Source organism: Acanthaster planci, unplaced genomic scaffold (genome assembly GCF_054643075.1).
Source record: "Acanthaster planci isolate LZ-2023a unplaced genomic scaffold, COTS_SCS Contig1, whole genome shotgun sequence".
NCBI classification, from domain to species: domain Eukaryota; kingdom Metazoa; phylum Echinodermata; class Asteroidea; order Valvatida; family Acanthasteridae; genus Acanthaster; species Acanthaster planci.
Window position 1 is genome coordinate 808,654 of NW_028257625.1, and position 14,628 is coordinate 823,281.

The 14,628-nt window shown below is 44.6% G+C and overlaps 1 protein-coding gene across 1 annotated transcript; it reads right to left on the minus strand.

Annotated features, from left to right (window-relative positions):
• Window positions 1-169: 169 nt before the first annotated feature.
• On the minus strand, window positions 170-9,088 carry LOC147795635 (matrilysin-like). The gene is made up of 4 exons (XM_087131540.1): window positions 8,547-9,088; window positions 2,872-3,140; window positions 2,326-2,612; window positions 170-1,874 (listed from the first exon to the last, which is right to left on the minus strand). Exons 1-4 carry the CDS (start codon window positions 8,634-8,636, stop codon window positions 1,684-1,686), a joined length of 837 nt encoding a protein of 278 aa, XP_086987666.1. The 5' UTR covers window positions 8,637-9,088; the 3' UTR covers window positions 170-1,683.
• Between the last annotated feature and the right edge of the window lie 5,540 nt (window positions 9,089-14,628).

Below are 14,628 nucleotides of genomic sequence, written 5' to 3' on the forward strand. Positions count from 1 at the left end.
GATCCGTGCAAAACTATCATGTAGTCTCAATCGATGCCTCACAAGACAGTGATTTTTGTTCTATTTTCATTTTTAAAAACAATTAAGTTATTTTAATCACATCTTAATCAAACATCGAAGGTTGAAATGAATCAGACAGTCATATAAAACACTCTCGCAACAACTAGGCTCTTTTTCTTAAAAAGCTTTGTGTTTTATTTGAAAAAAGTAACATTTGATTAATAATATTTGGAAAATGATATGATTGTCGCAGTATTACATATAAAAACTTAATGCGTATAGTTACAAACATCTTTGGCTGCCATGAGTAAAATAGCTGGCATGGTTAATACATCAAATTCGCCTTATTTACAGACATCGTAAATATTTACACAATCCCACAAAAATAGACTCACTTTAATGTTCCAGTGCCAATGAACCGAGGGTGCCAGTATGGATAACACCGCTGACCATGGTAACGCCCCCCCCCCGGTTATTTACAGTGGCCCCCTTTGATGGCGGTAAGCGATGTGATCGCCATTCAAGGGGACCATCGGGACTTGCACAGAGAAACCCCAGAGACGATGACTTTGGATGTTAGAATAATGGGCAGAGATTGGAAACCTCAAAACATCATCCACTAAGGTAATCATCATTGGTTGGTCTTCTATGCTCATTCGACAGTCCTCTTTGTTTCCGGGTTTCCGATTCCCGGACGTTGACTGGCGCCCCTACCAACAGTCTCATTTAACACCGAAGGGAACAGTCGAACAACAGGTTACTAGTCTAATAGTTTCACGTCGAAAACAAACACCGTGAATACATGCATATAACCGATACTCTCTTCCATTTCGTGCTCATGCCTAATATAGAACATAAACTATGAATACGTCCATTTCCCTTCTTCCAGACCATGCCGAGTGCACCAACGCACGGAGCAAAAGTGAATTCTGGCCTTCGGAGTTTGAAAATTCCAATAAATGCTTAGTGTATTTAAATCACATTTGGCCAAGACTAGAACAAGCTTGGCGAGGCCATGATATTTGGTAACCTGTTTCAGGTAACCAGAAATCTGTAAGACAATTTTAAGCGTCTTTTGAATGATGGATACGGGTTGAACTACTGTGGTTCAGTCATACAGGAGCAAGGATCTTTTTGATCATAATTGGAGCAGAGTCTGCGGCATGGTTGCATCGCTGGTTCTCAATAGCTTCCTAAACGTACAGAAGGTACCATTAACATACAAAAAAATGGCAGAGACCATGAAAAGCAGCAAGAAATGCAGCCGACGGGGACAACAATGTGAGTGACGATAGGACTTGTCAAGCAGAAATGTGTACAGTTGGTACTCGGTAATGGTTCCACGGAATGGAAGTGAAGGGAGCATTGAAAAAAACGTGAAGAGTAACCACTCAATGGTCTGGCCCAAAAAGTTGGCACTCGAACTTGCTCTTGTCCGTGCTTTTCTGCACTTAATACCTTAAAGTTTTCCCCTCAGGGTTGAGAGGCATTAACTAATAACTAACATTCGTTTACTGCATTAATGCATCGCGAACAACCATACAATACAAGATGGCAGTTATCTCAATAAGATGCTCGCTGCTTTTACGATGGAAGACTTTTAAAACAGGGAACGAGCCGAGTTACAGTGTGCAAGTGTATTTTTATATGTACATTATTTCTAACAACCGATCACAGGCTGTGTCAGTGGCGGCTTCTGCCTCTCTTTTTCCTTCCGTAGAGAGCGTGCAAGCCGGCCATGTCATTCCTGGACAGCCCAAACTCCGGGTCGTGGGGCCTCATGAACGGGTGCATGACGGACTCTGGGTGGGGCGAGTGGCTCAGCCCGAGGGTGTGACCCAGAAGATGAACCAACAGCTGGAACAGGTTAATTCCTGTGTACAGACCAAGAGAAAACATGGCAACCCGTGTAATTAACGTTTGGAATCCTGACACCCTTGTTAATTTAATGTTTTGAGTTCCTCGTAATGCACGCATTTTGCATTGCGCAAATCTTATCTTTCCTGCCCACGCGTACTCATCGATACGTGACGTCAGAGGCTGCCATCAGTCGGGCAGCATATCAATATTTCGGCCCCTTGCTCAGAAGACGGTCGACAAAATTAAGAAAAGGAAAACGCGGTCCCAAAAAGTTGTCTTCAGAACAATATGATGTAGCTTATAACGCCAGTAATAAAGCACTTAGGATTGCTGGTTGGTCATATTCGTCACTTGACGGGCGTTTGTTTTTGACAAAGCCTTATTTTAAACAGATAACCTTGGCTCTTATGTACTGGTACCTTCCGACCAATGCTTGAGCAACAAATGAAAAAAAATAATGCCTACCATCCGTCTCATCCCCGAGGATGTATTTCTCTGACGCGTCCAGGTGAATATCCCCGGGCAGGAGGGGGTCTGTTGGCGGGAATGCGTGGGCCACCTCCCCCATGGGTTGCCAGAACGGCCGCCGGTCCCCGTGGTTCATGGTGGGCATAAACCTGACATTGATATCGGCGTGGCCCGACCGGACCTCGGTGAACGTCAGCGGGGACCTGCTGCTCCACAAGCGACAGGCTTGCTTCAGGACACGGCGGACAGCCTTCTTGGACAGTCCTTTCTGGGTCCAAAATATTCTGAAAGGAAATCCCCAGAAAGTTAGAAGATCAGAAGTTATTGTCCCACGTAGATAATCCTTTTTTCCAAGAACGCCACAGGAAGTAAATAGCCAGCAAGCAGTGGGGCTTCTGATAACTTTTTTCCTGATCTCTTGGCGAAATGATTCTACTTACGCCGCCAAAAGCTCAAAGCGATGCCAAGTCTCCAACAAAATGCACCTACTAGGTCAATTACATGATTCTTCCCTCCAAAGGGGTTATCACCGCCAACTCTCACCTGATCGTCAGCTCAGTCTTGTTCCACTTGTCCCCTTCCCGCCCATACCGGAACTCGTCCCGCATCGCCTCTCCTGCGAACTCCGGGTCCCGGCAGCCGCAGCGGGGCTGGGCCATCTTGTCCAGGGTGGCCGCGTTGATCACCCCGGTCTGGTTCAGGTAGTTGAAAAGCTGGAATTTACGGATGCCGGACCTTATCGCAGCCACGTCCAGGCCGGTGCCAGCCTTGGCCGGGTCCACATAAATGTAGTTGTACTTTTTCAGGTACTCCTGTATTAAAAGTGGATATAACACGTCAACGAACAAGTCAACCCTTCGTTCTCTTGTTGTTCGCTATTGCACAGCGACAATAGGGGCTTTGCGTGATAGCCATCTTGCTAGGCAGTTCCACATGGCAACCTCCATTGGGCGTACCCTGTGGAACCAAAGCACTGGCATATACAACATAGCAGCCATTCAAACTAAGGAGGCTAAGATGTGATAAGGGCGGAGTCGACTCGAAACACTTGTTTTATTTGCGTGGCCTTTATAATTAATGCTTGCTCTCCACATGTATTCATATGAGTTCGATATTCATACATGTACATGTCTTATTTTAACGATATTTTTCAGTTGTTTCTTTGTACATGTAATATTGCAGAAACTGTGGCTCGAAGTTGATCTCCAGGACAAGTGGTTTTAACGAAGGTTTCCGATTCTCAACCTATGTGAACAAAGCTTGAGTAAGACTACAGCCATAAATGTACATGTTCATGCATATGCCTATCACGCTGGAAAATTCGCGTTTTCAGATGCCATGAGCGTTAAGGCTCAGGCGAAAGCGAATGCAGCGCGAATTTGTCAGGGAAACGGCACACGTTATAGAAGAACGTGAATTGTTGGCGTTATGAACTTTCACGTGAAGTACATGTATGAACCGGGTTTTAGAATGGGGTAACTGAAGCTAGTGAGGTAGAAGTGCTATATTTGGCGACTGCTGGTTAGATCAACAGCCCGGGGAACTGTGTTTCCTCAGCATTTAGGATGCTTGGACTCATGGCTTCTGCAAAAAAAGAAGCTTTGTAAACGATATTTCAATTCCGAGTCACCGTGGTAGAAATTCGCGGCGACGTGGAGGCCTTTTCGCTTGAATCACGGACCGTGTGGGTCCGTCGTAAAAATCGCCATGATTCGCGTCCTTGTGCACATGGTTGACCATGACGTCACCACCTCGCATCAGCTTCTGATCCGTGTCGTTAACCTTACTGCATGTACTGCTACGGGTTGTTTTAGATTGAATTGGGACGTTTATACATTAAAGAATCCCTTGAAAATCGGACTGTGTTTTGCCCGATATGCATACGAACTACCAATATCCTGGCTACGGTATGAAAAAATGTGAGAGCTTATAGGATAGCTCTTTTGATACAAACCTTCAAAATGCTCCTGTTTCGGTTAACCTTATTTTCAACTTCTGTTCCACTATTTGAAAGGGTATTTTACTACCTTTTTGGTCCTTATGCAAATGATGTCCCAATATTCATGAGCAAATGTGTGATGTCATCCCAGGAAGAATACCTTTAAATGTTACGTTGGTTTGTACACAAAACAGTTCTACGTTTTTGCAGATTTTGCTGGAATGACTTTTCTCTTCTTTGATGATTTATTGTTGTTTATGTGCATAGCAATAAGTGAGCACTAATCCCTTTCTCAGAAATGTTTTCAGTAAGTAAATTCCCGGTTCACGACCCCAGTAGAAAAATGTATCCAATGAACTATGCCTTCCCAAGATGACATCATAGTAACAGCGCCCTCGATTATCCAGGAAAGCATGGTTAATTTTCAAGTGTTAAAAAAAGTGCACTTTTGAATGCATTTAACCAAATGGGAGTGTAAAAGAGTTTCCAGACATTGAAACAAGTACAAAGACGTACAAAAATTGTGTCTAAGGAAAGTTTATTGATGCTACACTTTATGGAAGCAAATGTACATGTACGGCTAACGGTCGCAGCCACTTGCCGTGGACACGGATGCTACGGGCCCATGTATGTATTGGTCACAGCCAAGTGTAACCTTGTCTTCGTCTTCAAGAAGAACGGAAAAATAACCGTAGCATGCCAGGCATGTCTGTCAACTTCGCGTTTTGTTATTTTGGCGCACCTGCCAAAATAATTAAGTCTTGATTCCACTCGCATAGCCTTTGACCTTTTCCCTATTTACCCAAGACACTCAGTAAAATCATAGAGAAAGGACACAGAAAAAATGGCACGTCCTATGACTGTTGGCATTTTATCCCATTTGACGGAATAGACACCAATGACGAACTTATGAGAGTGTGTCCTTCCATATTTCTTGAATACGTGTACCTTTTTTGTTTGTTGACTGTGTAGAATCTCGAAGTGTTGTCATGGTGGTCAAAAATCATCTTGAGAAATATTTTTAGCACAACTCCAAACCCGTTGTTTTTCTCTGGATACACCATTCACCTTCGCTTACTATACAAGGTTTTTTTTTTCAAGTGGCTCCCTACGGTCTCGACAGACACGAAATCTCGACCTGAGGACGAGGACCTGCAAAAGTACGAGGTCGCGTTAAGAACCCTAGCGCGACCTGAAACATGTGCACATGTGATCGATGGAGAACAAAAGGTCAAGGTTTAAGCAGATTTGCAGGTTGTGACTTTCAGAAGGCTCTGATCGGAATGCGGGCCTCGATACTGCGTCAGGAATCCTATATCCTGCGTGATGGAAAGGGCACTTGCAACAAACCTCTGTTTTCTACATTGTTAGTCAAATCGATTTATCAAGCATATTCTTTGTGAGAAACTTTGTCAAACAACTACATTGTTTTGATTCATATCCAACCGTTGCAAACGGCATAGGCATACATATACATGTATCAGGATGCAAACAGAATCCAACTTCAATTTTGACAGAATAATCTATATCGATCCAATTTCCCAAAGGGCATAGGTTTAGGATCCATTTCCCGGGGAGACTCCGGAATTGCCAGACGGAAATTCAAGTCACTACTCGACCTAACGAACGACATGGTGTACTGCACGTTGTCCGATTCATCCTCCAAACTTTACGGTGAACAACAGCAAAGAGAAACGACCGGCTCAATCTATCCATGCATGTCAATCACAGAAAAAAACTTCTAGAGCCGTGCCAAATTAGCAAACAAAAGCTCGTTCAGCTGTTCTTCATAAGTAAAGCCCGGCTTTGAAGGCGAATGACGTCGTACTTGTGCGTCCTCTTCCAACTTTCTTTATCACAATCGATGACTTCTGTCTTCTAAAGCATACCCACTTTCGAAAACTGTACATACCCCCAGGTCCCGCCTCATAATGTTAAATCACGGTTGTGAATGGGCTTCGTCTCTCCATGAATGGGGAAAGCCAGTAATTGGTAGAAGACCTCCCACGGTCTCAATTTTGGGTCTAATTATCGTCAGGTTGCCGCCAGCATTGCAAGTCATGAGCCGTGAATATAAAACGTACTTCAGGGAACAAATCACTATACACGACGCGTACATACATGCACTTTACGTGTCATCCGCAACACAACCACAGTTTTCAAGGAGGGTTGGGGGCAGAGGCGTTCCGGTTCAGACAGAGACACTTAACGTCAACAAAAACTCTTTTGACGTGATAATGATGTTGTGCAAGTGTTTTTTCCTGATAAGGTTCTGCTGCTAATGTGCATGAATCCAAAGAGCTTCCAGTAAAGTATGCAATGCACCAAACGTGGTGGCCTCTTTTGAACTCGAAGGCCGCCCTTCACGTCTTCAAAGACATTGATTTTTAGTTCAAAAGACATGGATGTTTTAAATGCTTCCCTAACTCATGAAAGTTTTTGTTTGCTTGTTTATACATTCTTTGAACGCGTGCGCAGAATTCAGTTTGAATTATTATTATTTTATTAATTTTATTATTAATTATTAATTTTACAGTAATCCGCATTCCGACTTCGACTTTATCATTGACAGAGAATGATACAAACGTCCGGAATCGGCACGATAAACCCTTACTCTCAAAACTGTCGTCATGCAATGTCATGAGTCATATTTCCTGAAGAATTTGGAATTAAGTTAAGGATCCAACTTCCATTTGAATCCGCCACAAGCTTAGCCTACGTATACACGTGCCGCGAATCGACCGAGGCGGAAGTGTGATTTTTTTATGGGCACAATGCTCCTGAAGGTGTGCTTTGGTGGCCACCGTATATCACGGCAATGGCCCGCCTCACCCGCCCGGAGAATGTTTTTGCAAGCGGGGTCAGAGCCAGGTCAAGTCTTTGGGGAGGTACTCTGATTAGTGACGCATAGCCGAGAAGTTTGAGAGGTGCTACCGGAATGTCTTTCGCTTCTCTTCTTCTCCGTGGATATTTTCTTTTTCCCTTGTTTGGAGTTGCCGGAAAGAACGTAGGATCACACTCGGATCCATGCTTGGATTAGTTTCAATTATAGCCGTGTACGTTGCACCGCGACGGAAAACCCTATGTGTCTCGATTACATGCATGTTTATAAACCTCCATGGGTACGCCAAGTGGGAGTTTTCCCATTTTACCTTATACAGAAAAAACCGAGAGTGCAACTTTGACGTGTGGTTGAAAAATGTTGGGTCATGACTTTTTTGCCGGAGACCTGGTTTTAAATTTCTGCGATGGTCTGTTACTTTTTGGGCACAATTTGCAAAACAAACCGGGCAGTCTGTACTTGGACCTTGTTCTGGCCATTGACCAAGACCTTGCTTTGATCAACGAGATTAGGGATCGTTGAGCGACGGTCGCTTTCCCTGTGTGTGTGGTCACTGCTCAAGTAGGGCTTTGTGAACTGATTCAGTCAGTATTTAAGCCTGGAAATGTAAAGATAATCATCTCTGGGTTCATTGTTCAAGAATTCTAGCAGGAGAGACACGGTCAAGTCATTCATTCTGAAAACGTGTACTGTAATTGACCACTTGACGGGAATGCCGAACTGTATCAGCGAGAAAATCCTTTATACCTTTATCGTTGCTTTACAGAATAGTTGATCGGCGTACATATGACGTTTCCTTAGTTAGCAGAATATTAAAACAATGACATGAATGATACGAAGATCCCTAGAATGAGCAGACTGAGAGATCCTTACAACTTCTGACCCACAAGCCATCCAGTTTACTTTTGTTGTGTAGTTTGCATCACTTTAATTGACCCATATGACTGTATAGCTTGTAGCCTCTTTATACCGTGCTTGTACTAATTCGGCAAAGAGCCCTTCACGATTTGCAACAGTGACGTGCTGTGTGCTGCGTCCCTGCCGAATTTCTCCTTGAACCGAGGCGGCAGCGGCAACATGACGCGGCAAAGTTCCCTGTACCTCCGTTTGTCGGTGCGGCTCACCAGGCATGCCGGGGACACGAACAGCGCTGATTCACAGAGCCCGCGGAATGTAGGTCGTAGACTCGTAAGGGAAAGTGCTTTCTCATTTAGCGCTTGTGAAAGCTGCCCACATACTTCAAGGGCAACTTTGATCTTTGCTCTATCGTGGTTTCATTCCCAACATTCGAAATTCGCAACATGCTTTCGTCTGCTGAAATAATAGCTCATGGCAAATGAGTTATGTGTGTTGCGGCAAGCAACACACATAACTCTTCTTCTCAATATAAGACTAATCATAGAGCAAGGAACGGAATAAATAATAGAGACAACTCACCGCGCCCTCCGACAGTCCCGGTTCTATGGCCAGACTCCGCGCCCGTCCTGCAACCATGACCAATAAGAACGCCGACCAAAGAATGTCCATCTTCACTCTCACGAATTGCCAAGGAAACAGTCAAAAGACTATCGAAACTTCCGTCCTCAGATTGTTCAAATCGACAATATCTTCGGGAAAAGTTACCAAAGCGTGGTATTCGTTGTGGAGTTGTCCTCTATGCTGTGATGTGTGTGTGATCCTCGATGACTGTGCGCTGATTGCAGTGTTTCGGCTTCGCTGAATTGTACGCAGTCAGTTGTCAACTGCGTCCTGATTCGTCCGCAGTTCGTTAGCCACTGGCAACTTTCAAGACCTCGCAAAGTTCTGTGGTCTAGTTCATCACTTACGAAAGATGTCGAAAAGGTCCACGCGGGTGCAGCACCTGTGATAGTCTTTTTACAAAACGTCAGTGCTTGATGGCGGACACCGCGCATAGTGCGCCCCCTAACGACTCATAATTAGACTGTGCGCCAGTAAAACTAGTTGTGCGAGGGCACTCTTCCACAGAAATAAAATAACCATCCATCACTGACGTCTTGGGCCAAGACTACACCTACGAAGGAGTCCCTCCAAAGCGTGAAATCGGTGGTGCAATCGGCCTTTCTCTCGTGTCACCCGTGGGGTCGAATCTCTGGGGTGGGCTGCGTTGGCATTTCCACGAAACCGCAAAAACAAAAAACTTACAAAATTCATTAAAGTAGGAGGAGTCAACCTCGGTACGCTGTCCCTTCGCTGGTATTCCGCTTCGGGATTCGCTGCCGTTTAACAGCAGCGATACAGTGATTCGTTAAACTGCCAAATCGAGTTTTGTGGCACATATTTTCCGCAGGTGTTCGGAACTTGGGAGAAGTCCAAATATTAAATACTGCGGTTCGGGCTTTTCAGATCAGATCATCCATCCGGAAGAAAAGATCTTATTTCTCATCACTAGGAAAAAGGCAAATGCTTAAAAAAGAGGAAAATCCTCCTCCATAAATTTTCTTGCTATCAGTTTTCAACTTATCTTAATTATTATTTGATAATTCTATTTAGAATATTGATGAATCAGCAACTGAACATTGATCGATTGTAGAGACTGAGCACGTAATCTTTAGCATCTAAATATTTTCAAGCACTGTTTACCCAAACCTATGCATGGGTGAGTTCGCATCAATAATACACTCTGTCTCCTGCCAATCTTCATCTTTCTTTGAACTGTAAGGCAGTCTCTTTTTGTAAATCCGCCTTTAAAAGGCTCCAGTGACAAACGCCTATTTGGCTCATGAAGGAATTTATTAGAGCCTATAAACACACGGTTCATTAATTTTTTTTTCTTCAACGAATACTTTCTTCCTTCTTGTCGAAGATTTACAACTTCTGCTGTTATGCATTTAGCAGGAAATTCCGTTTCGTAGGTTTCCCAGTAGTGTCCGTAACTTCAGGCAGAGCTACGTTTTGGGAGACTACTTGGGCCTTAGTTACGCGATAATTGGGGGGAAAATCCCGGACTCCGCCAGGTATGCCAGTTTATTAAAGATAATGAGAAGACCATGGATCTGGAGGGTGCGGTGTCCCAATTCAAGGAAAATTCTCCGCCAGGCTGAGGCGCTTAAAAATTACCCCTACAGATTCTTTCGATAAGAGGGGTCTGTGTGGGCCGAGAAATTGTGGGATTGTGTAAGTATGGCCCAGGATCATCTCTGTTGGTGCAGGGGCACCCATCTGGGGGCAAAGCAGACAAAAATGTGATTGAAAATTTATCAGAGTTGCCTGCAAAAGGGGAGGAATGTTATTAATTTGAAAAATGGCTGCTGAGAAAACTTGGGCACATTCACTTTTTGGGGGGAGGGGTGAGTTTGTTTTGGGCGGATAATTAACAAATTAATTTGGTAACCTACTAAAACTTGAAAATCTGAAGAAATCCGAAGGACCGAAAAACACTTTTTTTTTGAGGCCTCAGAGACTTCACTGTTGCCTGCCACGGGGTTCCAAACTTTGTTGATTTTACACTGTTTTCAACGGAGCTTGAATTAGTTCAGTGCACCCTGGGGTGCAGAGGCCAGTGGCCATTAAACCCGTGACCATGACGTCACGATGGTCCAAAAACTAAAACACAACAGTGTTCTCACCTTACTGCTTGCTCTGTAAAAGGGTGCAGCCATCGAGTCGCATCATGATTGGCTGACGCGTTGCAAACTCATGGAGGCGCACTCTTTTGAATCGCCCGTATTCAGTTGGACTGGCCTGCAACTAAAAGAGAGCTGCGCCTTAATTGAAGACCAAACGTGTTTGTCATGGAGCCAAGCGAAAACAATTAATTTAATTAGTGCAGGCCCCCGGCAAATTGAGAACCAACGTCATGGTACTATCATTACTAATTATTGGAGCCTCTAATGGACCCTGAAACTCAAGCCCGAGTCCGAGAAAAAAAAAACACTTTACTGTCAGTATACGTGCGCATGGGTAACTAACAATGTTACAAGAACAGAGCCTGAAATTATGCTCAAAGGCTAAGTTTGCAAGGTTTTGCGGTTTCTCCTGGCACTGGGAAAATCACGACATATCGACTGAGTTTCATTAAGGAAATCGGTTCTAATAATGCTTGCATGACAGAGTGGTGTGTATGCAAGGAAGCTCGGTATTCATGTCCACGAATACAAGAGAAGGTCAAGCTATAACCTTCCCAGGAATCGATTCAACCCTGCCCCTTGCAATTTTTACTCTATCTTGTTATGTGCGTCTAATTTTAATTAGGCCCAGTATGAAACCTCGCATAATCGGATCCTTGGGAGCGTAGATAATCCCACAAACGCCGCCAGCCGACGACAAATATTGACCTGCAGCTTTGATTAGTTACCCCAGGGTCGGGCCTGACGAGTTGCAGACGACGAACGAGAGACGGACAGGACCGTGTTGATTTGGCCATGATTTAACGAGGTTATTTTGTAAACTTACACGCAGTGTTCCAGCTGTCGGGCCTATATACCCCCTCTCCATAGATGACCCTCTTTGTACCCATCAAGGGTGCCAGTGGTGACATCATTATAATCATAGAGCTTTCGTTTCCCGGAGAACCGAGCCCGTGCTAGTCTTGGCCTAAGACTGGATTTGTATTGCTTTGGCCCCTTACACGAACGAACATTGTCCCGTGCGAGGACATGCGCCGAACAGCGAAGTCAGATAGCAGTAGAGGGCGCCTGAAATCCACCGCAGTCAAGGGTGCAGGATTTATGTCCGTGCGTGCAGGGCATTATTGAAATAAATAGGCTGAAAACTGCTTGCGCCAGCCAAATCCCAATAGTTTACTATAATGACCTGCACCCTTAATTCGTCTCTTATGGAATGTCGCTCTCTACTTTTACTATTATTCGGCTTTGCTATTACACGTACATGTCGGCGGGGCGTCTTGTGCCAACTCGATACTACTAGTCCTGTGCTCGAGCGCTGATGCTGCGTTCATTATCGTCCTTTGGACTCTGTCAATGCAATGTTGTTTCTCAGGTCTGTTAATCAGTCTATAGGCTTAGTTCGGGCGGCTTGTTCTTGAATGTTGACGAACAGCTCGATTTGTTTCGTGGGTTGACCGCTCAAACTCTGGGAACGTACAATCGGTTATGGGGGTTGTTAGTGGCAAGCAAAATGCAACATGGCGACGTCCCTATAGACCTTTTTCGACAATTAATGTTTGGATGACTGGGCTGAATTCTTGAATTCTTTTCTATTTAAAAAGAAGCATTCATTTCTGTGTTATTAATGGTAATTTTGCAAAACTCAAACATTCGCTCTTATAAGAGTGGAAAAGCACTCATGTCGCTGTCAAAATAAAATACATTGCACAGTGGCCTTTCACTCTACTCGGAGCGAATAAGCAACATGCCAGGGGGCTCTCTTGTTGGCCACATTCGCATTTTTCTCCTTGAGATCAAACATGTGATTGTAGTGGTATGTTGCACTAAAATCACATACTTAGGTCTACATTTCTTCCCAAACTCCGCATTAATTTTATACCCATAGAAATCGGCGTTTCAACGGTCCCGTGTCACCCTAAGGTCCACTTGTTAGTATTTGAAATGATTGTTGAAGTTCGTTCATTTTTTCGTTCGTTGTTGGGGAGAGTAGACATTGAGTTGGTGGTTCGAAAAGCAAGTTGATATATGGTGCAGTACGGGTTTTGATATCCGTTGGAATGGTTACGATTTGTGAATAATAAGTTGTATGCTATCTAGTATGTTGTATGCTATGCTACGGCTATCTAAGCAATCTCATTATCATGCCCCTAAAAGTACGGTGAAGTGGTTGCACTTCTTAAAAACTGGTCTAACGCAGTAAAAGAATAGAAGGGGAATAAAACTACCCCAATATCCCCGAAAGTTAAAACTCACAGTGGTTAAAAAGGCAAACCGGCCGAGGAAGAACTAAAAAATATATAAATTGAGTAAATCGTGATCTTCATTTTTCTGTGAGTGAAAATTAGCACATCCTGCCTGGCCTCCTAGTGCATGAAGTTCAAGAGGACGCTAGTTCCGCCTACTTTCACCACAACACCACAGACATATAAACACAGGTTTGTATTATGTCTGTGACTTTCACAGACGTGTTTTAATCTATCTGCTCCGAGCGGAACAAAAGAGGGCGTGTTTTTTTGGTACTCACCGCAAAGGTGCGCCATGAGGCGCGCAAGTACATGCGCGTTTGACGCAGATCGCGGTGAGTACGCGTAACTAATAGAGTACCGAAGTGAATACATCACGCGCACAATTAGTGTGTAAAAGGCATTAGCGCGAGAACCACCGCGTGAACCAACACGCGCGCATACTCCATTCGTTTGCACTGCACTTTCTGGTTCACAGTGACGTCACACTTCCGGTACTCTATATATTCTGGCATGTATCCGTTTCGTAAGTGACTTCGTCACAAAGACAGACGCACCATGATTTGCAGGCTCTCACTGGACGATCGCTGAAGTTGTGCGTTAACTTCCAGTTCCATGGTTCCACGTAAACGGCAATCAATGCATGTAACTCTATGTGCAGTGCGCGTGTACAGTGAGCACGGTTTAAAGTGAAGTGACGTCACACTTACGAACCAGATGGTCTTTGCGTGCACGCAGCTGAAAGCGTGCAAGAACCCGCTTGTAACCACCTGTCTTTCTTTTGGCAATTGGGGGTGCACTTCAGCTCGGGGCGGATAGACTACCGAAGTGTGATGTCATTTTGAACCAGGAAATCTAGTGCAAATGTTGGTTCACGCGCTGGTTCTCGCGCTAATGCCTTTTACACGCATAATTGTGCGCGTGACTATTCACTTCGGCCTATCAGGTTCGGTTTAAACCACGCTCACTACACATGGACTGCACATAGAGTTAAATGGGCCGTTTTCCAATACTCGACTTTGGCTCCGATTCAGGCTTCAATTGTTGTTTTACTTCCTGACTGAGGTTGTAAGCGCAATAGTAGGCCTGATAGTGCCACAAAACATCCAGGAAGGTGCAAAAGAGCCAAACATTACAGTACTTCTATTTAAGTTAAACGCTTCAGGCCCTCAATCGGGGATTGGTTTCCTAAACAAAGCTTGAGACGGAGAAGAAGTTGAGTATTGGAAAACGGCCATGGTTAACGGTTAACGAGCACCACCAGCGACTGTCCAATGAGAGCCTGCAAATCGTGCCGCGTTTGCCTTTGTGACGAAGACACTTACGAACCGGATAGTGCGCCTCCAAGAGTTTGCAACGCGTTGGCCAATCACAACGTGCGATATCTGTCGAGCCTTTCCAAATGCGCATTGGGTCGACAGATTTCGAGCATTGTGATTGGCCAACGCGTTGCAAAGTCTTGGCCATTGGAAGTGCGCTTTTGTGAAACGCCCGTATTCAAGTTTGCCTCTTTACTTCAGGGGTTAGCGTCGCAGTTCTTTCCTCGCTTTGCACCAATAAGGCCCGGGTTCGAGTTCCGCCGTGGCCCTGGCTTCAAGTGCATTTGGTTTCCAGTCCATACTCGCTCTCGCAGGTTTTCTCCGGGCACTCCGGTTTCCTCCAGCCTCTAAAACTGGACCTTCTTCCTAA

Coding starts and splice junctions, on each gene's coding strand:
- LOC147795635 (XM_087131540.1), bottom strand. CDS start 8,636: ATGGACATTCTTTGGTCGGCGTTCTTATTGGTCATGGTTGCAGGACGG. Junction 3,141..8,546: donor CGGGACTGTCGGAGGGCGCG/GTGAGTTGTCTC, acceptor CTTTTAATACAG/GAGTACCTGAAAAAGTACAA. Junction 2,613..2,871: donor AAGACTGAGCTGACGATCAG/GTGAGAGTTGGC, acceptor ATTTCCTTTCAG/AATATTTTGGACCCAGAAAG.